The sequence below is a fragment of the Scyliorhinus canicula genome, chromosome 5, assembly GCF_902713615.1.
Source record: "Scyliorhinus canicula chromosome 5, sScyCan1.1, whole genome shotgun sequence".
Lineage (NCBI taxonomy): Eukaryota > Metazoa > Chordata > Chondrichthyes > Carcharhiniformes > Scyliorhinidae > Scyliorhinus > Scyliorhinus canicula.
This window is the reverse complement of record NC_052150.1, coordinates 198753489-198780698: the sequence shown is the minus strand read 5'-3', so window position 1 is coordinate 198780698 and position 27210 is coordinate 198753489. Positions and strand designations below refer to the sequence as shown.

At 46.2% G+C, this 27210-nt stretch overlaps 1 protein-coding gene across 2 annotated transcripts in view; it reads right to left on the bottom strand.

The window, feature by feature from the left end:
- Positions 1-27210, bottom strand: part of adarb2 (adenosine deaminase RNA specific B2 (inactive)) — an 857007-nt gene that overhangs the window by 372347 nt on the left and 457450 nt on the right. For both annotated transcript variants that reach the window (XM_038798319.1, XM_038798320.1), the window contains one exon: positions 14199-14285. In XM_038798319.1, the coding sequence (XP_038654247.1) occupies positions 14199-14285 (87 nt within the window). The remainder of the gene's footprint in view (positions 1-14198; positions 14286-27210) is intronic.

The following is a 27210-nucleotide window of genomic DNA, read 5'->3' as shown; positions in this document are numbered from 1 at the left end:
TGCTCTTTCAGACGGTCGGTGCAGGCTCGATGAGCCAAATGGACTCCTGCACTGTAGAGATTCTATGGTACTTCTATGGTACAAGTTCTCCTCCAAGCCACACACCATCCTGACATGGAACTGTAATACCATTCCTTCACTGTTCCTGGGTCAAAATAACAAATTCCCTCCCATCAACCGCATGGTGGACGTATCTGTGTTGTTCTCTGTTTCGCTTTACCTGGATGGCTTGGATGTGTAGTGTTCAACAAAGAACAACAAGCTTTGTTAACGACCAAAACTTATTTATTAACTCTACTAAATAAGATTTGTACGTATTCCTAAAGTACAAGGTTACTGTATTAAATTATGCTATCTCTAACTAAAGAACTCGCAAATACACAACTGATCCCCCATCATGCCTAACCACCTTCGATCCAGAATCCCAGAAGTCACATGATATATATATATATATGACTGTTCTGTAATTCTCCCTATTGGTAAAAAGCATTATCAATAACTTGTTAACTTTACATCCCAGTCAATATACATATCATGACATCCCCCTTTAAAAAAAAAACATGTTTGGAGAATATATGTTTCTGCAAACATATGTACAGTAAGAGCATTGTATGTTCTTTACATGTAATTGATTACTGATATTGTACAGTAGTTAAAAATTCTTAAAAACTTTTTTCCAGCCCACAAATTAAATCTGTACTCAATCGTCTCTGTGGTAGTGTGGTACATAACTAACAAGCCATCAGTTCAATTGATCAGGTGTTCGACTGGTTGAATCAGTTTTGTTGCCTGCCATGGTCTTTCTTCTTGTGCTTGTGGTGTTGATTTTGTGTCTCCTTTGCCCTAAAAAACGGTTGGCTTTCTGTTTTTTTTTGCAAGGACCAACTCTTCTCGATTTTTTCTTTTTAAATAATGTCCTTTTCTTCCTGGCATTTGTGCCATCACATGTGAACTTGGTATGATCGATACACGCATCTGTCTGTATTATCTCGAATGTTATATGTTTTTCACACACTGTCCTGCAGTCCATTGCTCGGTTGCCATCTGGATTGCTTTCCATACTGCCTGGTTTGTCAAGTGTGACTGCAAATCCTAACACGTTGTTTCCATTGAATTGCAATGCACTGGTTTGTTGTCCTTTGGTTTCAAAGTCATACCGTTGATTAAATTCAGTTGTTCTGCAGTTACTCTTTGTGTTCTCAAGATCAGTTCATTTTGGCTTATCAGATTCATTTTAAAACTTTTTACTATCAGTGCCCATTGGATTATCTGATGGAGCTTTGAATTTTTTGAAATCAGTTCCCTTTGGATCATCTGATGTATCTTTGACCTCTTCGTGCTTCTCATCTGGAGTCAACTTCCCCAAGATGTCATTTTCTTGTTAACTGTTCACAATTGATGTGCTCGCACTTGATCTGTTCACTGTTGCACTCTTATTGTCAGCCTCTGCACAATCCAGCTGAGATCTGTCAGTCTCGCCGTTGTCCTGCACAGCTTGGATGCTACTTGTGATCACTTTGTCTACGCATCATCACGCTTGTGAGGTCATGCGCAAACCTCTCATGCGCATGCGCATGCGCAAATCGGTCGTTGTCCGGAGTGCGCTCTTTTTGCAAGTGCGCGTGTGTAACACTGTCGTGCGCATGCGCAGAACGGTCAACTTCCGGATCGCGTTTTTCTTCAACTGCGCACGTGCAAAATGTCTGTCTTCCGAAGCGTGATTTTATTCAGGTGAGCTTGCGCAAAGTGGCCTTCTTCTGTAGCACGTCAATATTTTAGCTGCACCATATCTTCAACAGAGTCAGCCCCAATGTGGATTTTCGCATCACTTTCCCCAGAGAATTTTTCGGAACATCTATTTTTAATTACTTTGCTCTCACGGGATATATTGCTCGGATCTTCCAGCATTACTTTTTGTTGCCTTTGCAGTCGTTCACGCAGCTTTTTGTTTCTTTTACGCTCACAAACTATTCTCAGCCGAGTCTTACACACTCCCGACCGAGGTGCCAGAAAGTGCATAGCATCCAGGTGTAGTGACCCTTAGCACCAGATCTCATTTGATGAATGGCCTCTCCACTCACGTACTCCCCCCAAATGATGCATGAAATAAAAATAATATAACTTCACCCAGTTCTGACAAAAGATCACCACCTCAAATGACAACTGTCTTTCCTACTTCCACAAATGTTGCCAGACCTGCTGAGTATTTCCAGCTTTTCCTGTTGTTATTTCAGATTTCCAGCATCCGTAGTGTTTAGCTCCTGGTTTCCCGGTCATGCTTTGTTATTGTCTATCTCTTACCATAAGGCAAACACGGACTGCTAGAAATTAAAAAGAAGCTGGGAGTATGTTTTTTGGAAAGTGTTTTTATTTCCAACCAAGGTGAAGAACCACGTTGCTGGGCAACTGACTATTAATTTAAAAGTGTTCTTTTCCTTCATTGAACTTGTAATAACTTACATTTTCCACGCTTAGATATCTCTTGCCATCACTTTGATATTCATATTGTTCAATGCTTTTATGTATTCATTTCTCAGTTTTTTGTGCATATACAACAGTTGAGAAGTAAGTATATGTATCTATGTGTAGCATGAACCCGCTTCCGATACACGATCGCTATACCCTCCCTCGATTACATTATCACTAACCTTCCCTCTACCACACTACCACAGAGCCTCTCTCAGATATACAGTGTATCATTAACAGCCCCCCCCTCCCCCGTTACTCTGTGTATCACTAAACCTCCCTCAAATATACTGTATGTCACTGACCCTTCCTCCAATACACTGTATTACATTGACCCTCCGCCCAATATACTGTGTATCACCGATGCTCCCTCAAATGTACTGTGTATCCCTAACCCTCCCTCAGGCTGGATTCCCTGATTCTGCAGCTATGTCTGCAGGATCCATCTGGTCTTACAACCAAAAAGTCAGCACCACCCCCGTACCGATGCTCTGCCCATTAGGGGGCGAGCAGCCGCGCCACCTAAAGCCCCCAGATGCAGAATGGCTGGGTCGGTGGCTGCGCATGGTGGCGGCCTGCGGCGGTCTCGCCGTACAACATGGCGCCAGTCGCGCTTGGGCCTGCCAAATACTGCCCCCCCCCCCCGCTAGTGGAATGGCTCCCCCCCCCCCCCCCCCCCGACTGTGGCGGCGCTGGACACAGTCCGCAGCCACCAAACGAGCTTCACGAAAAGCGAGAGGACACGTGTCCCACACCGTCGGTAAGTCGGCCCATTGGAGGCTGAGCATTGGAGAAAGGCCTCAGGTGACATCCTGAGGCCATCCCAACGGCGTGCAGCGTACTCCTCGAGTATCGGAAAAACGGCACTGCCCCTGATTTTGGCGAAAAAATTGATTCGCCGGCCAATCGCCGAACGCGATTTAGGCGCCGTTGATCAGAGTCCAGCCCTTTGTATATCACGGACCCTCCCTCTGATACACTTTGTATCACTGACACTCCCTGAAATACACTGTGTATCACTAACTCTCCCTCCAATACACTGTGTATCACTAACCTCCATCCTATACACTGTATATCAGTAACCCACCCTTACACCCACCCTCCCTCCCTCCCTCCAATACACTGTGTATCACTAACCTCCCTCCAATGAACTGTGTATCACTGACCCTACCTCCAATACACTGGATATCACTGACCCTACCGTCAATACACTGTGTATCACCGACTCTCCCTCCAATACACTGTGTATCACTAACCTCCCTCCAATACACTGGATATCACTAACCTCCCTCCAATACACTGTGTATCACTAACCTCCCTCCAATACACTGTGTATCACTAACCTCCCTCCAATACACTGTGTATCACTAACCTCCCTCCAATACACTGTGTATCACTAACCTCCCTCCAATACACTGTGTATCACTAACTCTCCCTCCAATACACTGTGTATCACTAACTCTCCCTCCAATACACTGTGTATCACTAACTCTCCCTCCAATACACTGTGTATCACTAACTCTCCCTCCAATACACTGTGTATCACTAACTCTCCCTCCAATACACTGTGTATCACTAACCTCCCTCCAATACACTGTGTATCACTAACTTCCCTCCAATACACTGTGTATCACTAACCTCCCTCCAATACACTGTGTATCACTAACCTCCCTCTAATACACTGTGTATCACTAACCTCCCTCCAATACACTGTGTATCACTAACCTCCCTCTAATACACTGTGTATCACTAACCTCCCTCCAATACACTGTGTATCACTAACTCTCCCTCCAATACACTGTGTATCACTAACCTCCCTCCAATACACTGTGTATCACTAACCTCCCTCCAATACACTGTGTATCACTAACTCTCCCTCCAATACACTGTGTATCACTAACTCTCCCTCCAATACACTGTGTATCACTAACCTCCCTCCAATACACTGTGTATCACTAACTTCCCTCCAATACACTGGATATCACTGACCCTCCCTCCAATACACTGTGTATCACTAACTCTCCCTCCAATATACTGTGTATCACTAACCTCCCTCCAATACACTGCATATCACTGACCCTACCTCAGATACACTGTATATCACTGACCCTACCTCCAATACACTGTGTTTCACTAACCTCCCTCCAATACACTGTGTATAACTAACCTCCCTCCAATACACTGTGTATAACTAACCCTCCATCCTATACACTGTATATCAGTAACCTACCCTTATACCCATCCTCCCTCAGATACACTGTATTTCACTGACCCTTCCTCCTGTGTATCACTAACCTCCCTCCAATACACTGTGTATAACTAACCTCCCTCTTATACACTGCATATCACTAACTCTCCCTTCTTCCCACCCTCCTACCTTCGGATACACTGTACATCACTGACCCCACCTCCAATCCATTGCATATCACTGACCCTACCTCCAATATAGTGCATCACTAACCTCCCTCCAATACATTGTGTATAACTTACCCTCCCTCAGATACATTGTACAACACTGACCCTAATTCCAATACACTGTGTATCACAAACTCTTCCTCTCATACACTGTGTATCACTAACCCTCCGTCGTATACACTGTATATCACTGGCCAGCCCTCCAATACACAATAGAACACAAACGTTCCCTTGGATACTCTGTATATCACTAACCCTCCCTCCAATACACTCACAAAAAATGGCAAAGTCATAGAATCCCTAAAGTGCCGAAGGAGGCCATTCAGCCCATTGAATCTACACTGACTCTCTGAAAGAACACCCGAACTAGGCCTACTCCCCTACCCTATCCCTGCAACCCCGTAATCCTACCTAGTATTTGGATACTAAGAGGCAATTTTAGCATGGCTAGTCCACTTAACCTGCACATCATGGGACTGTGGGAGGAAATCGGGTCAGCCAGAGGAAACCAAGCAGACACGGGGAGAACTTGCAAACTCCACACAGACAGTCACCCAAGGTTGGAATTGAACCCGAGTCTCTAACGCTGTGAGGCAGCAGTGCTAACCACTGTGCCAACAAAGTGCCAGGTTCTGACTGATAACTGGCATGTTTCTCCCCAGGGAAATAGCCAGCTTTTCTCTCCAGATCTTTTGACACTCTGCAAAAAAAAACAGGTGATCGTGGTTTGCGCCATCACTCTGGCAGGACAGGGCCTCATAGAGCCTGCGTTCTGGCTCTACAGAAATCGGAAGGGCGCCCTGATTTTAATGGGACGTAACCCCCCCCCCCCCAGCACTACAGCACCCCCTTCCCACCCCTTCCCCACCACTGCTGCCGGTATCGGGGGTTTTCTGATACACTGTATATCACTAACCCCACCCCGATATACTGTATATCATGAATCCCACCCCCCCGATATACTGTATATCACTAACTCTCCCTTGTCGAATGCACTGTATATCGTTAATGTCCCCTGGATAAATCTTACAGCATTAGCTCTCCTCTGATATACTCTATATCACTAACTTTCCCTCTGATACAGTCTATATCAGGCTTTTTCAAAGTGTGGGTTGCGATCCACCAGGTGTCGGGAGGGTCGCGGAGCAATCGGTCGCGGTGTTCCCGCGATGATCCCGATCGTGGGAGGAGCACCCAACGGCCGCTATTGCCATTTTTAATGAGAATGGTGGCTGCTGCTACCTTTTAAATGAGAAATGAGGTTGTGTGTGGTCTTCCGGCCAAAGGTGGCAGCGGTGAGGCGGTCACGCATGCTACACGTACACTTGATGTTAAGTTTCCTTTATATACGTCCTTTTGGCACCAAATCACAGTGGACAGCTTCTCCCATTTTATAGTGGCTAGCAAGCAAGGCAAGGGGACTGTGAAAGTGGATAGTTTTGTTGCAAGGAAGAGATGACTAGAGATACAAATAGGCAAACCTACTGGACAGGATTCACATCTGAATCTGGAGAGAGCTGCGCAGGAGAGTCCAGGGCAGGACAGAGCAGTACTGGTGTTAGCTCTGAACAGAGCTCCAGGGCCTCTGGTGAACAGAGGAAACTTAACTCTGGAACAAAGCAGTATAAAGACGATTTCCTGACGTATGGTTTTGTCAATTGTGTCAATGCAGATAAAGATGCAAAGCCAATGTGTGTCTATGCAGAAAAGTACTGGCAAATGAGAGAAGTTTCAGATTTTGAAAGAGAAGTGGTGGATTAAAAAATTAATTTTGAGGTTGAGACCCCAGAGTCAGTTATTAACTTACAGCTGACTCCAAATGAAAAGATATGGGTCGTGAAGGTTGGCCGGCGTGGGTCACGAAGTTCAGCTGGCGGCGTTGCTAAGGTCAGTCAGTGTAGCTCGCGAAGGTCTGCCGGCGTAGGGCAAGAAGTTCAGCTGCCGTGAGTTGCCAAGGTCGGCCAGCACAGGTCGTAAAGATTGGCCGGCATCGGTCGCGAAGGACATCTGCCGTGGTTTGCCAAGGTCAGCTAGCATGGGTCATGAAGGTCGGCCAGCGTGTGTCGCGAAGGTCAGCCGATTATCAAAAGTGGGTCCCGGGAAAGAGTTTGAAAAATACTGCAGTATATCACTAATCTGCCTTTTGATACACACTAAATCACTAATCCTTCCTCCAATACAGTCTGGGCTGAATTTCTGCTCCAGGCCAGGAGAGCAAAGTCGGGACACGGGTGAAAATGGGAGCCATGGTGAGTGACCCCAGAATGAATACAGAGGCTGCCAGATACAGACGTGGGCTGGGTAGAAGGTATGTCTTGGTGCAACAATGCTATGTCAAAGTTTTTTAAAAATAAAATAAAACAGTCCTCCTGTCCTCACCCCTTACAGCCCCTCACCCCCACGCACTCTCCATGCCTCATTCATTCTACGCATGCTACCTCTTTCCCCCATCCACATCCCCATGACCCTTCATACTCTCTGATAACATATACCTCTCATAGCCCCTCATACCCTCCATGTCAACATATGCCCACCATTCCCCATGGCTCTTTATAGTCCCTGAGCCAACTTAGTGCCAACCTGTGCCAACCCATAGTTCACCTAACCACCACCCTTTAACCTTACACTTATCATGACTATATCCACCATGAGAAGACCTCCAGATGCATGCTGAGATTAAATAAAATTATTATGTGTCTAAAGATGAATTTGCTATTTTAAAAACACTCATTGATGGAAATCCATTTATTAAATTTAAGTTCCTTTAATCCCTTATGAAAGCACGCAGTAGAATTCAATGTCCCAATTTAAAGAGCTTATAACCAGATGAAGCGTTCAATCAAACTGAAAAATGAGGGATACCAACTGTGATAATGAAAGGTTCGAAATCAGTCGTGCAGCACTAATCTACTAATGACAACACTCAGAAATATGTCAACAGTCAGCGTGAAATAGCAAGCACTTGTTTTTTAAACACTGCTGGCTGTTTCCCCCCAAGTATTTGAAGTGCAGGGGTTTTAAATGCCTTGACAGTTTGACGGTTTCTTTTGACAGTTCAATGAGCTTATGTACTTTTCATGCACATTTATTTATAGAGTCATAGATGTTTACAGCATTGAAACAGGTCCTTCTGCCCAGCTTGTTCATGCTCCCCAGTTTCTATCACTAAGCTAGTCCCACTTGTCCACATTTGGTCCATATATCTCTTTACCCACCCTGCCCATGTAACTGTCTACCTTTTTTAAAGGAAAATATTGTCCCCGCCTCTACCACTACCTCTGGCAGCTTGTTCCAAATGCTCATCACCCTCTGTGTGAAAAAACTTCCCCTCTGGTCTCTTTTGTATCTCCTCCCTCTCATTCTAGACTCCTCTACCTTTGGGAAAAGATGTTGACTATCTACCTTATCTATGCTCTTCATTATTTTATCGACCTCTATAAGATCACCCTTACGCCTCCTACGCTCCAGGGGGAGTCCCAGCCTATCCAGCCTCTTCTTATAATTCAGACCATCAAGTCCTGGTAGCATCCTCATAAATCTCTTCTGCACTCTTTCTAATTTAACAATATCCTTTTTATAATAGCGTGACCGAACTGAACACAGTATTCCATGTGAGGTCTGACAAATGTCTTGTACAACTTCAACAAGACGTCCCAACTCCTGTATTCAATATTCTGATCAATAAAACCGAGCATGCTGAATGCCTTCTTCACCACCCTGTCCATCTGTGACTCCACCTTCAAGGAGCTATGAACCTGTACCCCTAGATCTCTTTGTTCTGTAACTCTCCCCAACTCCCTACCATTAACTGAGTAGGTCCTGCCCTGATTTGATCTACCAAAATGCATCACCTCACATTTATCCAAATTAAACTTCATCTGCTATTCATCGGCCCACTGGCCCAATTGGTCAAGATCCTGTTGCAATCTTATATAATCTTCTTCACTGTCCACTATGCCATCAATCTTGGTGTCATCTGCAAACTTACTAACCATGCCTCCTACATTCTCATCCAAATCATTAATATATATAACAGCACCGATCCCTGAGGCACACCGCTGGTCACAGGCCTCCAGTTTGAAAAATTTCTACTCTTAACAATCCTAGAGTACCTTACCTCTCCCAAAGAGCTCTTCTCCCAAAGAGCGCCTTACCTCTCCCAAACACATTAGGTGGGATTCTCCGTTTCTGACACTAAGTGTTGATGCCGATGCAGAATTTGTGGACTTTCACGACAGAAAGAATGGAGCCGAACCTGGAGCGATTCAGCTATAGGGGCTAACACCGGCACCACATGGAACACAATCGATTCCAATGAAAACTGTGCGGGATTTCCCGAGTCTGTGATTGACATTACGGAGGCTAACAAGCGGGAGCCGCACATACACATTACAATGCCCACACACACTCATCCCAGCCAACAAGATGGCACTGGTTGTGCTGGAGCACGCCCATACAGCTGATGGGTCGGCTGAGGCCAAGGGACAGTGGAAGGTGGGGGAGTGGCAGGGGGAGACACCTATACGACTCATGGCCATAAGTTCACAGTGGGCTGCCAACGGCGTGCACAGCTGCATGGCTTCCTTGCCGGCTACAACAATGGTGTTCCATCCCTGTCCACCCCAACCCCACATCCCACCTCCTGGCCACTCCCCGCTGCTCTCCCAGGTCCTGGCAAAAGCCCCGGCCAGCGGCACAACAGTCATCAAACTATGGCGATGTTGGACACTTTCCGTACCCCCTCTCTCTCCCTCAGCAGCGAAAGCGCCGGTTTCATGATTTTTAGAAGCACAAGTGAACTGTGCCGTTGGGAACTCGGCCCATCGGAAGCAGAACATTGCGGAGGCCCTTGAAAATACCGGGTCAGACCTGCTAATTATATGCAAACGGTGTTTACTGTTTGTTGCAGACTGCATTGAAGCCGCTGTCGAGATGAAGTAGTATTGCGATTTGGCGTCAAATCGGCGCGTGTCCCAATTTTGGCGTCGGGACCTATTTTCCCCCCAATTGCATTCCGCGATTTCGGCATCAGCCAACGAAGAATCCCGCCCATTATGTTTCCTAATCCTAGCTGATGAAAATCTAACCTGACTGGAGGCAGCTGATGTTTTATAAGGGCAGCTACCTTCGTGAAGTACGAGGTGCAATTTATATTTAACTCACAGGGGTCTCTCGATTCCTGAGCACCTTCAGTAGCACCCAACTCTCCTGGAGTTTCTCATTGGATGGCTGCGGTCCATAGGTGGCCAGTTAAAAGACTACCTGCGATTAAATCACTGAACTGGTCCAATTGCCAGCAAGAGCTGGCTGAGCACCTGCATTTTTAACTCAACTACAGGGTACTGAAGCTTGCAGCAAAATTCATCCCTTACTCTTCTAGAGGCTCTTTGTCCTTCCATTAATGTCAAGTGCAGTGCTGTATGGTTTATATTGGATCATCACTACCTCCTGGCTTTTGTATTTAAATTACAATTTAGAATCTTTTTTACAGCATTTTGGACCTGAAATGTTTCCTCTAAGTCCACAGTGAACCTACATCTCAAACTCCATCTGTTCTTCCACAACACCATCTATTCAGAGCATCATTACCATTTTTTTTAATGCCAAATTAATCCTCTCAGACCTACCATTGCTGAATTCTATCTGCTACTTTTCAGCAAGTTCTTCCACCTTCTTCAAGCTCCATTTCCAGCTCCCGGTCATTTGCAGAATTAACTATACATCTCACTTTCGTATCATCTGCAAGTTTTGATAAATCTAGCTCTATGTCCTCATTACCTATGTACACAATGAACATTAAGTCTTATACCCTGAAGGGCACCACTACGCTTTCAACCTGTTGGAAAAACTGCCTTTAACTTCTCTCTGTTTTCTCCCTTTCACCTAGTTTAATCCAGTTGGCTATCCACCCTGTAATTTCATGAGCCTTAATCTTCTCTGTTGATCTCCAAAATGATATCTTGTCAAAAGCTTTCTGAATGTCAATGTACACTACATCCACTGCATTTCCTCCATCTACCCTGTCTGGTAACTCCTCAAAGAGTTCTATGAGGTTTGTTAGGTATGATTGTGCTAGTTGAAATTCACACTTGGTACTGTGGCATTCTTTGTGGTGCTTATTCAGGGTCGTTGGCATAGTGTTCACAAAGACCACAAAATAGCTTGAACTATAACAAAGCTTTGAATTTATTAACACTACTACTTTGGATTCGACTCGTACTCCTAAAGAATACTCAGCTGATTATTAACATTTAAGCTACACTCATCCACAACTAATCTCTGTACTGATATAAACTATGATCTGCTCTTATTCATACTATCTGTACATCTGGCTCTCTGGAGCTAACTACTGCACACACTCGCCCACAAGGCTTAGCATCAGTGCCTTATATACTTGTAACTGTAGCTCCCTCTAGTGGCTACTCTAGACATTTAATTAACCCTTGTAGTTCTTACATTTATGATAATACCACAGGCACTTCTCAGAATTTGGTAATGTTTCAGACTGCAACGAGGCCGTCTTTGCGCTGGAGAGGATATAGGGTCAGAAGTTCAGACCTGTTTGAATAAGACGCAAAGGTTCAGCCTGAGAAAGTGGTTGGCAGGAGACTGGAATTGGTGAAAAGGATGTGGATCTTTTGGCACAGACTGGAGGTGATGTCTTCGCCTCTCCTGGTGTTTACACTGATGAAATCGCAATTAGGGCAGCACGGTAGCATGGTGGTTAGCATAAATGCTTCACAGCTCCAGGGTCCCAGGTTCGGTTCCCGGCTGGGTCACTTTCTGTGCGGAGTCTGCACGTCCTCCCCGTGTGTGCGTGGGTTTCCTCCGGGTGCTCCGGTTTCCTCCCACAGTCCAAAGATGTGCGGGTTAGGTGGATTGGCCATGCTAAATTGCCCGTAGTGTCCTAAGAAGTAAGGTAATGGGGGGGGGGGGGGGGGGGGGGGGGGGGGGGGGGGTTGTTGGGTTACGGGTATAGGGTGGATACGTGGGTTTGAGTAGGGGTGATCATTGCTCGGCACAACATCGAGGGCCGAAGGGCCTGTTCTGTGCTGTACTGTTCTATGTTCTATGTTCTAGTCTGAGGCTGAATGTCGGACATACAGCCTGACATCACAAGTCGTGGAAGGGCTGAAAGAAGTAAAGTGAAGAGGCAGAGCTGTGTGGCATCAGCAAACATGGGGAAGACGATTCCATCTGCAAATGGCAGAACCAGAAGGTATGAGGAAGAGGAGGAGGTAAGGATAGGTCTTTGAGGGACTCCAGCGGGAATGCTGCGAGGAGGAGGAGGGTGAGTAGCCATTGCTGGGGATGCTCTGGTTATGATCAGGTAACTAAGAGTGGATTCAATGAAGAAACTGGACAATAGAGGAGAGGCAGAAGAGTTTGGTTTAGCGGAATTAGCTTTGAGAGAGCACGTGGATCTCATTGATGCATCGGAGAGGGCATGATGGGAAAGAAACCAGAGTGAGAGATGCAGATTCCAGGTTAGGGCAGAGTGGAGCCTGATGAGGAGGCTTGGCTTGGAAATGAGGTGAAGGGAGCAGAGCAGCAGAGGTAACTGAAGGAAAGGTCTTAATTTTAGTGACAAAGGAGTTCATCAGCTTCCTTTATTTACTGTTGGAGGTGAGGCTGGAAGAATCACAGAATTGTTACGGTGCAGAAGGAGGCCATTTGGCCCATCGTATCTGCACCGGCTCTCCAAACGAGCATCATGAGTTAGCAGATGAGGGAAAGAGGTTTAGGATGAATAATTGGCGATGGAAAAAAGCTCACGCTTATAGCTTTCCCAGAGCAGGGCTTGGTTTGAAAAGTGAAAAGTGAAGCCCAGACATGTTGGATGTGACCAGCCAGATCTGGTGAGGGACAATAAATCCTGCGTCAGTGAGACTAATCATGTGGAGAAATTCTCATAGGTGGCATAAATTGGGCAGCACTGTAGCACAGTGGTTAGCACTGTTGCTTCATGGCGTCAGGGTCCCAAGTTCGATTGCCGCTTGGGTCACTGCCTGCGCGGAGTCTGAACATTATCCCTGTGTCTGTGTGGGTTTCCTCCGGGTGCTCCTATTTCCTCCCACAAGTCCTGAAAGACGTGCTGTTGGGTAATTTGGACATTCTGAATTCTCCCTCAGTGTACCCGAGCAGGTGCCGGAATGTGGCGACTCGGGGCTTTTCACAGTAACTTTGTTGCAGTGTTAATGTAAGCCTACTTGTGACAATAAAGATTATTATATGAAAATCTCACACTGAACAATCTATACTTGATAAATGTCATATACACTATTTTTTAAATTATATTATGCTGTACATATATATTTCATGGTTGTTTCTTCCTGGGATACTGTTTAAAAGTTGCGAACAGCCTTCAACAGTTTGCCAAAAGTCATCCTGCTTTGTCCAATTCCCTGAACAGTGTAAGCATTGGCAGCGAAGGAATCATGCAGTGGGTCTCCCCTGATGGTGGTCGGAACGGGAGCCCTCTCCATTCTGTGGGCATCACCAGTTATTCCAGCTCACCCAATACAGACTGGCAAACAAACACGGGGACTTCTGCACAGGATTGTTTGAGTTGCATGAAGTGGCGTATTTGCCCATTAGACCACTTGGGTAATGGCGTAAGAAGCATTTTAATAATTTTCTTATTTAGTTCATCTGATACTAAACTTTCCATTTTATGGGTTGTGGCTGCTCTATGCCAGCTGCTTATATTGGCTTTCATAAACTAGAACATATGGTTGACTAGTACTAAGTGTTCTGGTTTCGCAGCCAGATGTTCTCATTATTGTATGGCTGAGTTCTTTACTGCTCGATTCTGCCTGTCATGACTCTTGGCTGTGAAGCTGGACAGAGCATCTTACACACTTTTTTAAATGAATTTACAGTAACCAATTTTTTTCCAATTAAGGGGCAATTTATTGTGGTCGATCCACCTAGCCTGCACATCTTTGGGTTGCGGGAGCGAAACCCACACAAACACGGGGAGGATGTGCAAACTCCGCACGGACAGTGACCCAGAGCTGGGATCGAACCTGGGACCTCAGCGCCGTCAGGCTGCAGGGCTAACCCCACTGCGCCACCGTGCTGCCCTATCATAAACACCTTTATAAGTAAAAGATAAACACATGTAGCTGAAAGTTGGACTCCTTTGCTTCGTGTTTCATGTGACACCCCTCAACCTATTTCAAGACAAGGATGACCCATTTATTTGACTTGCAGGCAGGTCATTTTGTCAAAGGTGTGCCTGTGTATATGGTTCTATTTTAATTCTATTGAGTGGCATCAGTGATTTACTCATCAAAAACTGGAAAGATACTTACTCAAATTGTCCTCATCTTCAGTGTTTTCCAAGCCAGGGCTGAAATATTTGAATGGACCGATGAATGAAGAAAGTGTGTTTAACTTATCTGGGAAAAGAAACATATAATAGAACATTAGTTTTATTGCTCTTTCATTATGGTCTATATTTTCCTCTGTTTGAGAAGATTGGGAGAGATGCCTGTTATTCATGAAATTAATGAGCGGCTAACAAAATATCACAGGCATGTGTGCTTTAGAAACGTGTGATTTGTCTCAATGTGTCTTTTTCTAAGCCTGAATTACGCAAAGCAACCAATCTCAACATAGCTGCCATTGGAGAGGAACTTTGGAACATAGGGAGCAGGAGAAGACCTTTCGGCCCATCGACCCTGCTCCGTCATGCAACATGATCATGGCTGATCATCCACTCCAAGGCCATTTTCCCCTCACACTATTCCCATATCACAGTATATCATTGGCATTTCGAAAGCTGTCAATCTCTGCTTTAAACACTGCTCAACGACTGAGCTTTCAAAGCCCTTTGGGGGAGAGAATTTCAAAGATTCACAACCCTCTGAGTAAAAAGAGTTCTCCTCATATCAGTCTTAAGTGGCTTCCCCTTTATTTTGAAATTATGTCCTCTGGTTCTAGACTCCCCAACCAGGGGAAACATCTGCTCCTGTCTATCCCTTTAAGTATTTTGTAGATTTCAATAAGATCACCACTCATTCTTCAATACGTTTGAGAATACAAACCAGGTTTCCCCAATCTCTGTTCATGGGACAGTCCCGCAATCCCGGAACTAGTTTGGTAACCTTTCATTGCACTCCCTCTATGGCAGTAATATCTTTCCTGCGGTATCGGGAATAAGCTCATGTAACATCTCTCATATGCGATTCAATAACAAATGTCACAAAGGTTTCTTATCTGGCAATCATGACAGATGGAAGCGAGCAAAATTTAATAGGCCCAATTTTATTTATTTATTTATTTATTTTTATAAATTTAGAGTGCCCAATTATTTTTTCCAATTAAGGAGCAATTTAGCGTGGCCAACCCATCTACCCTGCACATCCTTGGGTTGTGGGGGTGAGGCCCACACAGACATGGGGAGAATGTGCAAACTCCACACGGACAGTGACCCGGGGCTGGGTTCGAACCCGGATCCTTAGCGCCGTGAGGCAGCAGTGCTTACCAATTTAGCGGCCAGCCTCGAGAAGCAGTGTACACCGTTCTCTGGACTAACATAAACAGAGTTTGATGCAGAAAGATGGCCTCCAAGGAGGCAGCTGGTGCCATAGGATACCACAGACAGCCTGGCCTATCTGCTGAGAAGCCTGGAATGTGTTCCGCAAAGAAAAGGCAATATGACAAGAATATCACTGTGAAACAAAAAGGCAGGACTTCTATGTTAGAAAGTACCTACGATGTGCAGACTTTATCCTACCAGCGTCTTCACACACCGTGATCGTACACAAATAAAAATTAGTTCCTCTGATGATAATTACATAGATATGTGCCCCCATGTACTCAATTGTACCACTCGCTTTCTTACATCTCTGACCAGTAGATTTTGGGCATATAGTGAATCAAGGGATAAAGGGGAATCGAGCAAGAAATTGGAGTTGATATAGCTGTTCAGTCATGATTTAATTGAATGTTGAAGCAGACTCGAGAGGCGATATGGCCTTCTCTTGCACTTATTCCTTATGCTCTAATATCATTTTGTCCAGAGAGTAAGAAACTAAGGTCCTGAAGCTCGCCACCGTGAATCAGAGCATCAAGCTTCATGACACTGATCGAAATGGACTCCACCACTGACATGTGGAGGTGAATCAATTCAGAGGCCACATCAGATACCTTCTGTTTCATGGTCAGTGGGCATTATGGAGATAATGACAGGAGCAACTCATTGGTATTGATGTCGTGACAGCTCTTTCCAATCACTCGGTCATGAGTAAATGACAGTAAATTCTGTCTCTAAAAGAATGAGTCCGTAAAGAATCTCCTTAACATTGATGTATCAGAGTTAACCATAGATTCAGGCTCTCTGCAGCCCCTGTAGCTGGCCACATGAGTTTGCAGTCACCCAATAATGGTTTTCATTCAACCACAGGAACACATGATCAATCAACATTTAGAGGTCCACAGAAAATGAGGGAAGAATACAACAGCTAAACATATTAAGCCCATACGCCAAATGCATTGACAAAATCGAACAATTTTGCTTTCACTATATCTTGCAATCTGTCATTCTTTTATGGTCCAGAAATGTGTCTGTTGTCTGAAGGGCAAGAAGCAAAACTTGCTAACTCCTGATCTCCCCAGGTGTAAGTGGCTGAAAGTACAAACACCGAGGGCCCAGCTGACTTTCCTTGCCACCAGAGCGTGGCAGATGGCTGCCCGCCCCTACAGGTGTTCATGGCCAGGTGGTGCAGCTGAGTTGTAGCTTCCCTGCTGCACCCAAGCTTAGGCATACCCTGCCCTTCTGACATGTCCAGGGCAGCTGATGCTATTGAAGCAGCTTCATTGCTTGGGGCGGTGGCTGCAGTGAGTTATCTACCTCCTCTGCCTTCTGCACTCCCTCTCCTTGTTAATTTTTAGCAAAACGGTTGACCTACAGAAACAATGATGCATTAAATGGTAGATTTAGTGTTCCTATCTCTGCAAAATGGATTAACAGACGGGGAAAAGTGTCCCCGCTCCTGCTGCACTGTGTCCATTTTGCCCATGCTCTCAGCCAAAAGCTGCTGTACGCTTTTCATTTCTGGCACAGCTGTGCTGCTCACGCCCCATTTTCTACTTCATTGTGCTCACTAAAACTAGGTCTTAAATACGGTAAAAATCTCAATATTTTATCTAACTGCAGCGTCCTATAATGCTGGGTAAAGATCTTTTTTTTTGATAAGCAATTTAATTGAGACATTTTTGCACAATAAACAACAATAATATAAAACAGTGTGCAAAAAACAATCGTTATAGTGCAAGAATCCCAGCTCTGGTCCCACAAGGACCAGCCTAACTACCTTCCTAACCTACATTACCCTAACCCTCCCTCCCCCACCCCGTTCACACACACACACACACACCCCCCCCCCCCCGCTGACGATTAATTTTCCGCGAAGAAGTCGATGAACGGTTGCCACCTCCGGGTGAACCCATACAGTGAGCCTCTCAAAGCGAACTTAATCTTCTCCAGATCGAGAGAGCTTGCCATATCTGATAGCCAGGCCTCCGACTTCGGAGGTTTGAGTCCCTCCATGCCAGCAGAATTTGTCGCCGGGCTACCAGGGAACCAAAGGTAAAAACGTCAGCTTCTCTCAACCCCTGAACTCCCGTGTCCTTTGAAACCCCAAAAATAGCCACCTCTGGACTCATCACCACCCCTGTTTTCAGTACCCGGGACATAACATCCGCGAACCCCTGCCAGTACCCCCTGAGTTTTGGACATGCCCAAAACATGTGGATATGGTTCGCTAGTCTTCCTGAACATCTAGCGCACCTGTCCTCCAATCCAAAAAATTTACTCATCCGGGCCACTGTCATGTGGGCCCGGTGGACGACCTTAAATTGAATCAGGCTGAGCCTGGCGCATGTTGCGGGCGCGTTTACCCTGCTCAACGCCGCCGCCCATAAGCCCTCTTCTATCTCACCTCCGAGCATGTCTTCCCACTTAAGCTTCAGCTCCTCGGTCTGTGACTCCTCCGCTCCCATAAGTTCTTTATATATATATTCGAGACCCTCCCCTCCCCCACCCATCCACTGGACACTACCCTGTCCTGGATTCCCCTGAGTAGCAGGCGTGGGAAGGATGGAATCTGTCTGCGTAGAAAGTCCCGCACCTGCAGGTACCTGAACTCATTCCCTCTCGCCAGCCCAAATTTCTCCTCTAATGCCGTCATGCTCGGGAAGCTCCCTTCCAAGAACAAATCCCCCATCCTCTTAATCCCAGCCCTCCGCCATGCTCGGAACCCACCGTCCATATTCCCCGGGGCAAACCGGTGATTGTTGCAAATTGGGGACCAAACCGATGCTCCCATTCCCCGCCACGTGCCTTCTCCATTGGCCCCAGTCGCCACCACTATGGGGCTGGTGGAGTACCGTGCCGGCGGGAGTGGCACGGGCACCGTAACCAGGGCTGCCAAACTGGTCCCCCTGCACGAGGCAGCCTCCATCCGCCCCCAAACCATCCCCGCTCCCACCATCCACTTCCTTATCATAGCTAGAAGTCTTACAACACCATGTTAAAGTCCAACATGTTTGTTTCAAACACTAGCTTTCGGAGCACTGCTCCTTCCTCAGGTGAATGAAGAGGTCTATTCATTCACCTCTTCATTCACTTGAGGAAGGCGCAGTGCTCCGAAAGCTAGTGTTTGAAACAAACATGTTGGACTTTAACCTGTTATTGTAAGACTTCTTACTGTGCTCACCCCAGTCCAACGCCAGCATCTCCACATCATGCTTTTCATAGCTATGTTGGCTGCCCAGTAGTAATTACTGAAGTTTGGCAGCGCCAGCCCCCCTTCCCTCTTGAGCATCACCCTTTTCACCCGCGGGGACTTTCCTGCCCACACATATCCCATAATCATTTTAGTAACCTTCTTGAAAAAAGACCGCGGAATGAAAATGGGGAGACACTTGAAAACAAACAGGAATCTTGGGAGGATTGTCATTTTAACCGTCTGCACTCTCCCCGCTAGTGTCAGTGGGAGCACATCCCACCTCCGGAACTCAGCCCTCATTTGCTCCACCAACCGAGACAAATTCAACTTGTGCAGGTGGCCCCAGTCCCGCGCCACCTGTGTCCCTAAGTATCTAAAACTGTCCCCCACTAACCTGAACGGCAGCCCCCTCAACCTACCCTCCTGGCCCCTCGCCTGGACTACAAACAACTCACTCTTTGCCATGTTCAGTTTGTACCCCGAGAACTGGCCGAATTCCTTCAGGATAGAACCGGCCGAATTCCTTCAGGATAGAACCGGCCAAATTCCTTCAGGATTTGGGTAAAGATCTTCATTAATAGCTTTTAACAAGTGCTGTTCACTAATCCATTTTGCAGGGTTAGGCATGTTCAGAGTAATACTATGCAGATATTCTTTTCAAAAGTAAACATCAACAGTAACCCATTTAAAATCAAATAACCCCAATTGGTCCTGCGATCGGAAAACCTATACCCCCCAAAGTCTACTTTTCAGCTAAAATGAGCAAGCAAAGACACTTTGACCTCGTATATCAAGCGTCACTGAAGATGTTTCTATGCACAGGTTTTACGAAAAGGCAAGCTGGGACAGTAATGAGTCTGCCACATTGCCATGGGTCTGGAGTCACCTGTAGGCCAGACCAGGTAAGGACGGCAGATTTCCTTCCCTAAAGGGCATTAGTGAACCAGATGGGGTTTTACCACAATTAACAATGGTTTTATGGTCAGCTTTAGACTTCTAATTCCAAATATTTTATTGAGTTTAAATTCCATTATCTGCCGTGATGGGATTCGAACCCAGATCCCCAGATCATTATCCTGGGCCTCTGGACTACTAGTCCAGTAACAATGCAACTATTTCACCGCCTCCCCTTTTAACAAGCCAATGACCAGCATGGGCCAGTCATGTTTGGTGTGGAGTGGCGCCCCTCAAGCTGTAAGCCTCTGGAGACAGGCTAGAGACCTGTTCCAGGATAAAACTAGCTAGGGGAACAGATGAAAGTCTGCCTTGTGCATCATTAGGCGTGGCGAGAGAAACAACACCTTTTGCACCTGGTTGTATGTGGGTCTGGTTCGTTCCTATCTCTGGCATTCTCACACTTGGCCACACTCATTAACTGTTTCCTTCAACTTTCCCAGGCTGCCTTCTCTTTACTCAGCTTCTGTTACTACCTATCCAATCCATTTTACTTCCACCTTCAGTTTCCCCTCATTTTATTCCAGTCGTTCTTGATAACGCTTTCATGGGATGCGGCTTCACTGGCAAGGTCCGCATTTATTGTCCATCCTTAATTTCCTTGAGATGGGATGCCTCCTTGAACCATGGCAGTCCGTGTGGTGAAGGTACAAGAGAATGGTTTGCTAGGCCATTTCAGAGGGCAATAAAAAGACAACCAGATTGCTGTGGATCTGGAGTCACATGTAGGCCAGACCGGGTATGGGTGGCAGATTTCCTTCCCTAAATGATAGTAGTGAACCAAATAGGTTTTTACAACAATCGATGATTTTTTTCATGGTCATCATTACGGAGCCTAGGCTTTAATTCCAGATTTATTTACTTCACCAAACTTGAAATCCCGAGCTGACTTATAGGGATTTGCACCTCTGTCTGTGAATCATTAGTCCGGGCTTCTGGATCACTAGTCCAGTAACGTAGTCCCACTGCTATCCGACCCCTGTACTCTGTGCAGTCGTACAAGAACTTTGCGACTCAGATGGACAGAAGTAAAGACTCCACACATATTTTCAAGTTGCCAATCAATTTGTGAATTATTAATTTTTGAATTTTTTTCATTTGTTCATCTCTGGCAAGGCCAGCATTTATTGCCCTTCCTTAACTGTTCTTGGGAAGATGGTGGTGAGTTACGTCTTGAACCGTTGCAGTCCACGTGGAGTAACTTTGTCCACGGTTAAAAGGGAGTTCCAGAATTTTGACCTACTGACAGTGAAAGTGACGCTGTTCCCGAATGTTTGCTGCCTTCATTTGTTGGTGTTATTTGCGCTTTGGGTTTGGATGGTGCTGTAAAAGGAGCCTCAGCAAGTTGCTTCAGAGCATCTTGTTGATGGTCCATGAACACTGCTGCTGTGAACCAGTGGCAGAGGGGGTGAATGTTAAAGCTGGTGATGGGACGGTGATCCTGTGTGGTGACGAACATTGAGTTGGAGCTGCACTCATCCAGGCAATTGGAGAGAATTCCATCACACCCCTGACTTGTGCCTTGTACAGGTGGAGAGGCCTTTGGGAGTCAGGAGGTGAGTCACATACCACAGAATTCTCAGCCTCTGACCTGCTTTTGCAGCCACAGTATTTATTAACGCTGAAACAAAACACAAGAGCAGGCCATGTAAGCCTTTCTCTCGACCCGCTGGTTAGAAAGGCGACTACTAAAGGGAAACTAAATCTAACTCTCACCAATTTGGCTCCAGTCAATTAACGCTGAATCCCTCTGTGCCGCTCCACTGAGCTACACTGTTATTTAGTTATCAGTTCAATATACGGTTTCCTCCTTGTAAATGATCACCCTTGAAACTGTCTATTATGGCGTCTATGTGTGTGAAGGTCACTGGGAGGAAAGCTGGCTGGATCATGAGGGAATTGGGGGTCACATTGAGATTACCTCACCCAGCCATTAGTTTAATATTTCAAGGGAGCTCTTGTCTTTTTCAGGCAGGAGCTGCAGTCCCTGTGCTTTTTAAGGAGGATAAGGGGGTGGTTTTGACATTGAATGAGAGTGGAAAATAGGTAGTATTGATTCAAATGTGAACTCAACTATTCCACTGTGAAAGAAGAAATCCAACTTTAAACAGAGGAAATGTGGAAATGAGCTTAAGGCAGACTTGTATGTATATAATGCCTTTCATGAAAGCACGTTGTCTCAAAGTGCCTTTCAGCCAATACAATGTTATTTGAGGTGTACTTGCTAAAAGATTATTTTCACAAGATGTGGGCATCATTGGCTAGGCCAGCATTTATTGCCCATACCTAATTTCCCGTAATAAGGTGGTGGTGAGCTGCCTTCTTGAAGCACTGCAGTCCATGTGGTGCATGCACACCCACTGTGCTGTTAGGGAGGGAGTTCCAGGATTTTGACCCAGCGACAGTGAAGGAGCCATGATATATAAAGTCAGGATGGTGTGTGACTTGGAGGGGGATTAGCAAATGGTGGTTTTCTCATACATCTGCTGCACTGGTCCTAGATGATGGAGGTGACGGGTTTGGAAGGTGCAGTCGAAGAAGGCATGGTGAGTTGCTGCAGTAAATCTTGTAGATGGGATATACTGCTGCTGCTGTTCCTCGGTGGAAGGAGTTCACGTTCAAGGTGCTGGATGGGGTGTCAAACAAGCAGACTGCTTTGTCCTGGATGGAATCAAGCTTCTTAAGTGTTGTTGGAGCTGCACTCTTCCAGGCAAGTGGTGAGCATTCCATCGCACTCCTGACTTGTCCCTTGTAGCTGCTTTAGGGAGGCAGGAGGTGAGTTACTCAGCAGAAGATTGACAGCTTCTGACCTGCTCTTAACATAGAACATAGAACAGTACAGCACAGAACAGGCCCTTCAGCCCTCGATGTTGTGCCAAGCTTTGTCCGACACCAAGATCAAGCTATCCCACGCCCTGTCATTCTGGTGTGCTCCATGTGCCTATCCAATAACCGCTTGAAAGTTCCTAAAGTATCCAACTCCACTATCACAGCAGGCAGTCCATTCCACACCCTAACCACTCTCTGAGTAAAGAACCTACCTCGGACATCCCTCCTATATCTCCCACCCTGAATCTTATAGTTATGCCCCCTTGTAACAGCTACATCCAGCCAAGGAAATAGTCTCTGAACGTCCACTCTATCTATCCCCCTCATCACCTTATAAACCTCTATTAAGTCGCCTCTCATCCTCCTACACTCCAATGAGAAAAGTGCTAGCTCCCTCAACCTTCCCTCATAAGACCTACCCTCCAATTCAGGCAGCATCCTGGTAAATCTCCTTTGCACCCTTTCCAATGCTTCCATATCCTTCCTATAATGAGGTGACCAGAACTGCACGCAATACTCCAAATGTGGTCTCACCAGGGTCATGTATAGTTGCAGCATAACCCCACGGCTCTTAAACGCAAGCCCCCTGTTAATAAACGCTAACACACTATAGGCGAGCTCTTGTAGCCACAATATTTATATGTCTAGTCCAGTGCATTTTCAGGTCAATGGAAACTCCCAGGACATTGATAGCAAGGGATTCAGTGATGGCAGTGCCATTGAATGTTCAGGGGAGATGGCTAGATTCTCTTTTGTTGGAGAAGGTCATTGCCTGGCACATGTGTGGCTCAAATGTTACTTGCCATTTGTCAGCCCAAGCCTGAATATTGTCCAGGTCTCGCTGCATTTGGGCAGCATTTCCCGTACGAGCCTCCCCGGACAGGTGCCGGAATGTGGCGACTAGGGGCTTTTCACAGTAACTTCATTGAAGCCTACTCGTGACAATAAGTGATTTTCATTTTTTTTCATTTCATAGACTGTTTCAGTATTTGAGGAGTCGCGAATGATACTGAACATTGTGCAATCATCAGCGAACATCTCCATTCTGACCTTATGATGGAGGGAAGGTCATTGATGAAGCAGCTGAAGATGGTTGGGCCGAGGACACTACCCTGAGGAACTCCTGCAGTGATATCCTGGGGCTAAGATGATTGACATCCAACTGTGACAAACATCTTCCTTTGTGCTAGGTATGGTTCCAACCAGCAGAGAATTGTCCCTTTGATTCCTATTGACTCCAGTTTTGCAAGGTCTCCTTGATGCCACACTTGGTCAAATGCAGTCTTGCTGTCAAGGAAAGTCACTCTCACCTTATCCCTGCCGATCAGCTCTTTTGTCCATGTTTGAACTAAGGTTATAATGAGGTCAGGAGCTGAGTGACCGTGGCGGAACCCAAACTGAGCGTCTTGAGCAGGTTATTGTTGAGTAAGTGCCGTGTGATAGCACTGTCGATGATCTCTTTCATAACTTTACTGATGATTGAGATTAGACTGATAGGGCGGTAATTAGTTGGGTTGAATTTGTCCTGATTTTTTGTAGACAGGGCACAACTGGGCAATTTTCCACATTTCTGGGCAGATGCCAATGTTGTAGCTGTTGTAACTGGAACTGCTTAGCCAGAGGCACGGCAAGTTCTGGAGCACATATCTTCAAGTACTCGAATCGGAATATTGTCAGGGCCCATAGCCTTTGCAGTATTCAGTGTTTTCAGCCATTCATTGATACTATGCGGATTGAAATCAATTGGCTGAAGACTTCTATGATGCCGGGGTCCTCTGGAGGAGGCTGAGATGGATCATCAACAAACTTCAGGCTGAATATAGTTGCGAATGCTTCAGCCTTAACTTTTCTTCTGCGTGGGCAGCACAGTGGCTCAGTGGGTTAGCCCTGCTGCCTCACGGCGCCGAGGTCCCAGGTTCGATCCTGGCCCTGAGTCACTGTCTGTGTGGAGTTTGCACATTCTTCCCGTGTTTGCGTGGGTTTCACCCCCACAACCCAAAGATGTGCAGGGTAGGTGGATTGGCCACGCTAAATTGCCACTTAATTGGGAAAAATGAATTGGGTACTCTAAATTTAAAAAAAAAACTTTTCCTCTGCTTGCTGGGCTCTCCCATCATGGAGGACGTGGATATTTGTGGAACCTCCATCGACAGTGAGTTGTTTAATTATCTACATCATTAATGACTAGATGTGGCAAGACTGCAGAACGTATGGGCGCGATTTAACACGTAAATAACAGAGTCCTGTTTTGGACGCATATGGCGGGGTCATTCTTGGCGCCTGCAGTTCTGGGAATTGCCCCGCTATCTACCGGGACTCTGCCATTTATTTTGACCTCGGTCGGGAACGCCCTCATTTCCTGCAGTGACAAGCTCAGTTCATTTATAAATACTGTCCCAATCTTTCGACCCCCTCAGAATCCCCACCATGGCCACCGAACCTCGCCACTGCCCCAACTCACCTCTTCGGGGGTCATCGAGGACCCGTCAGCCCACCTCTTAAGGGCAGGGCAACCCCAGGCCTGATCCCTAGCACAGGTTACCTGGCACCCAGGCACCTTGGCACTGCCAGCCTGGTACCATGGCAGTTCCCCTTCCAGCTTGGCAGTGCCACTTGAACACCAGATAGTACTGCTACGATGCCCAGGTGGCACTCCCAAGGTGACAGGCTGGCAGTGCCAATGCACCTGGGTGCCAGCGGGAGTGCCAGGGTACCACCCTGCCCAGAGCCTGACCACCTGGGTACCTCCGATGGCCTGGGAGATGCCCCGTGTGGACCAGTGTTAAACAGTGCCATGTCAAGGTCTCCCAGGTGCTGGTGTTAGTTCCCAGGCCCTCCGGAGAATCGAAATGCAGATAAATTTAAATGAGCCTAATGGCTCAAGTAAATATGTCAACCTGGATCTCACCCAGCGAGGGTGCTTGCGAGATTTAACAGCTTTGTAGTGTCACCAAGTTGGGCGTGACGAGGCCATTAAATCACACTCCATTGATTGTGGAATTACTTGGCTCAGTGTATCACTTTCCGCTTATGCTATTTGGCATACACAGGTAGTTACCGCTTACAGGTTGAAACCTAATTTCTTGACATGCTGGTGCTACTTCTGGAATGCCCCCTGTACTGTTCATTTGAGCTGAGGTTGATTCCCTGGTGGTAATGGTAGAGTGGGGGATATATATGCCAGGCGTTACAGATTGTGGTCGAGTAAAATTCTGTCGCTGCTGATTTCCCACAGCGCCTCTTGGATGTACAGTTTTTGAGTTGCTTGATTGGTTTGAAATCTATCCTATTTAGCATGTTGGCAGTGCCACACAACGCGATGCAGGATATCCACAGGAACTGTGCAGCGGTCACTTTTCCTGATACTGTCAGGACAGATGCATATACAGAAGGCAGATTGCTGAGGACGAGGTCAAGTTTTTTTTATTAGTTCATGGAGCGTGGGCGTCGCAGGCTGTGCCAGCATTTATTGCCCATCCCTAATTGCCCGATGAGGGGGCAGTTAAGAGTGGGTCTGGAGTCACATGTAGGCCAGACCAGGTAAGGGCAGCAGATTCCCTTCCCTAAAGGACATTAGTGAACCAGATGGGTTTTTATGACCATCGACAATGGTTTCATGGTCATCATGCTTTTAATTCCAGATTATTTTTTAATTGAATTAAAATTTCACCATGTGCAGTGGCGGGATGCGAACCTGGGTCCCCAGATCACTATCCTGGGACTCTGGATTACTAGTCCAGTGACAATACCATTAGGTCACCACCTCCCCGAGTGCCACTTGGTTTTTGGGATTCTTGCCTTAATAATGAGCCTCTCCATGATTGTGAAAATCTGGGCCTATATTTAACAATGAATTGGATGCTGATTATAGAGAGTTGTGCATCCATGCTCACAGATGGAACTAAGTTGGGAGACAGATTTAATGGCACAAATGACCACAGCAAGTTACATGTGGATACAGAATTCAGTGAATTGACAGAACCGTGAAAAATGGAGATCAATGTGGGGAAGCGTACGCTTTGGATTTAAAAACTGGAGTATTTTCCAAATGGTGAGAAACTAGGAGGTGAAGGAGCAAAGAAATGTGGCTGTCCATGTGCTCAGGTCACTCATTTAGGGAACTGGTACAAAAAGCAATCAAAAAAAGCTAATGGATTGCTCGCCTTTATATGGTGAGGAAGTTAAGCTTCAGTTGCACAGAGCCTTGGTACACTCTGTTCCACATACTGCATCTCAGGAAGGACAAATTAGCTTTGGAAAGGGTGTACACAGATCTGTCAGAATTGGCAGCATGGTAGCACAGTGGATAGCACTGTTGCTTCACAGCTCCAAGGTTCCAGGTTCGATTCCCGGCTTGGGTCACTGTCTATGTGGAGTCTGCACGTTCCCTCTGTGTCTGCGTGGGTTTCCTCCGGGTGCTCCGGTTTCATCCCACAAGTCCCGAAAGAAATGCTGTTAGGTGAATTGGATATTCTGAATTCTCCCTCTGTGCCCCCGAACAGGTGCCGGAGTGTGGTGACTAGGGGCTTTTCACAGTAACTTCATGGCAGTGTTAATGTAAGCCTACTGGTGACAATAATAAAGATTATTATTATGATATTGGCCATTTGGGAGTGAAGTCAGGTAAAGCTCTTTCACACAAATGGTGGTGGACGACATGTGCAGGGTCGCTCACTTGGAAGTTTCAAAACTGAAATCAGTAGGTTTTTGTTCAGTACGAGAGTTCAAAGGATATGGATGAAAGATGGTTGTATGGAATTGAGGCACAAATCAACCGTGATCTAATTGAATGGCGCAACATTATTGG